Here is a 2,158-nt window from a genome sequence, read left to right as displayed (position 1 = left end):
GTGTACCTCAAAGCACCTTGGTGCTTTCTCAAAACACCACATAACGCTTGAGCTTGGCTCACGCTCAAGGATGCACTAACTATCACGGGATAAGTGGAATGAGGTCCCAAGAACTCATACCTAAGGTGTGATGGTAGAGGTTTGAGCTCTACCATAGGCACACCATTACCTTCCTTTGATGTGGCCGCCTGCAAAGCATCTTGGCTTGAGATTTTCAAGCACATTTGCTCATCCACTTCCTCCATCCATGCTTCCATTAAGCAATTCCTCATAGAATGCCATTTCCTTGCATGGTGTACCTACTTTGTCCTTGTTCAACAAAACATTCTCAAGAGCATCGTTAGAGGTGAGCAAGTGCTCATGCATGGAAGACACAACATGATCAAGTGAATCAATCATCATGCAATTTTCTAGAGAAGAACATGGATACTTCATGCTTTCATTCAAATCAAATTCAATGACCTCATCTCCTACCTTAAAGGAAATCTTTGCACTCCTCACATCAATCATAGCACCCGAAGTAGCAAGAAAGGGTCTACCTAAAACGATTGGAATAGTAGCATCTTCATCCATTTCAAGCACAATAAAATCCACCGAGAACACAAACTTCCAAACCCTCAATGGAACATCTTCTACCTTACCTTTTGGAAACTTGATTAACCTATCGGCTAATTGCAAGGTAATGTTAGAAGGTAAGAGTTCCCCTAGTTCAAGTCTTTGATAAACCAAATATGGCATTATGCTCACACTAGCTCCCAAGTCACATAAGGCATTATCAATTTGCATCTTATTAATGGCACAAGGGATGGAGAAGTTTCCGGGGTCTTTCGATTTGGGTGGCATTTTGTTCATGATGATAGCACTACAATTTTCGGCCAAATTGATAGTCTCCACAACCTCACAAGTTCTTTTCCCACTCAAAATGTCCTTGAGGAATTTGGCATAATTTGGCATTTGGTTGATCACATCGGTAAAAGGTAGAGAAAGATGAAGTTGTTTTAGCATATCAATGAATCTCCCAAATTGTTCATCCAATTTGTGTCTCATGAATTTTTGTGGGAAAGGAGCTTGGGTTTCACAATTTCTTTCTCTACTCTCACCTCTCTAGGTGTCTCAACCACAACCTCATCCAATGATGCCCTATCCCCCTCATTCTCAACCAAGGCTTCCTTAGGAATCTCCTTATCTTCACCCCTCCTAGGCAATCTCTCCTCAAGAACCTTACCACTCCTTGTAACAATAGCATTCACGGGTTTCTTGGGATCAAGACCTTGGAAAGGTAAAGAAGAAGGGCTTGCATGATCTTTCAAAGCATTAGCAAGTTGAGAAATTTGGTTTTCAAGCATTTTATTGTGGGTCATCATTTCATTGAACTTTTTATCACTAACGGCCATGTATGTGTTCAACAACTTGGTTTGATTCTCAATTATTTCTTCCAAATTGGTCCTAAGTGAAGAAGGTAGTGAATAGGAATTTTCACCTTGAGTCTTTGGAACAAATCCGGGTGGGGGACCTCTTTGAGCATTATTTTGAAAATTGCCCCTCCCTTGATTGTTCCAAGTACCCTTATTTTGATTTTGACCATAACCTTGATTATGGTTACCACCACCTTGATTATGATTACCACTACCTTGGTTATGATTTCCATAACCTTGGTTTTGATTACCATAATTTTGGCTTTGATTTTGGCAACTATAACCTTGGTTATTATAGCTACCACGAGAACCTTCGTTCCCTTAGTTTCTATAACCACCACCTTGGTTATAGTTGTCAAAATTCCTTGGTTTTGGTAATTCCTATTCCATTGACCTCTTTGATTATCAAACCTTTGAGCATTATTATTTGACACATAATTCACATGCTCACTCTCATTGTTATCAAACTTATCAACACATTCATTAGGACAATTACTAGAGTCATGATCATACGATCCACATGCATCACAAAACAAACAACCCATAGGCATATTATGTGAAGAGGGAGGGGGTTGAGAGTTAGAGAGAGTACCTCTCCCCTTAAATTGGGAGGAAAGATTCGAAGCTCGAGAAGAAGAAGAAGCGCTCTCCAACTTGGCTTTGATTGCGGTCACCTCCTTTCCCAAGTTTGTCATTTGGGAGGAAAGGTTGTTGATCGCATTTAGATGGTCCACCGAGTACAA

At 40.3% G+C, this 2,158-nt stretch overlaps 1 protein-coding gene across 1 annotated transcript; it reads right to left on the bottom strand.

Annotated features, from left to right (window-relative positions):
- Positions 1-228: 228 nt before the first annotated feature.
- Positions 229-1,047, bottom strand: LOC110726207. Its single transcript, XM_021905674.1, has 2 exons — positions 463-1,047; positions 229-309 (listed from the first exon to the last, which is right to left on the bottom strand). Exons 1-2 carry the CDS (start codon positions 1,045-1,047, stop codon positions 229-231), a joined length of 666 nt encoding a protein of 221 aa, XP_021761366.1.
- Positions 1,048-2,158: the final 1,111 nt, after the last annotated feature.

The sequence above is a fragment of the Chenopodium quinoa genome, unplaced genomic scaffold, assembly GCF_001683475.1.
Source record: "Chenopodium quinoa cultivar QQ74 unplaced genomic scaffold, ASM168347v1, whole genome shotgun sequence".
Classification (NCBI taxonomy): Eukaryota; Viridiplantae; Streptophyta; class Magnoliopsida; order Caryophyllales; family Amaranthaceae; genus Chenopodium; species Chenopodium quinoa.
Note: the sequence above shows the minus strand (reverse complement) of the source record. Positions and strands in the feature narration are given on the sequence as shown.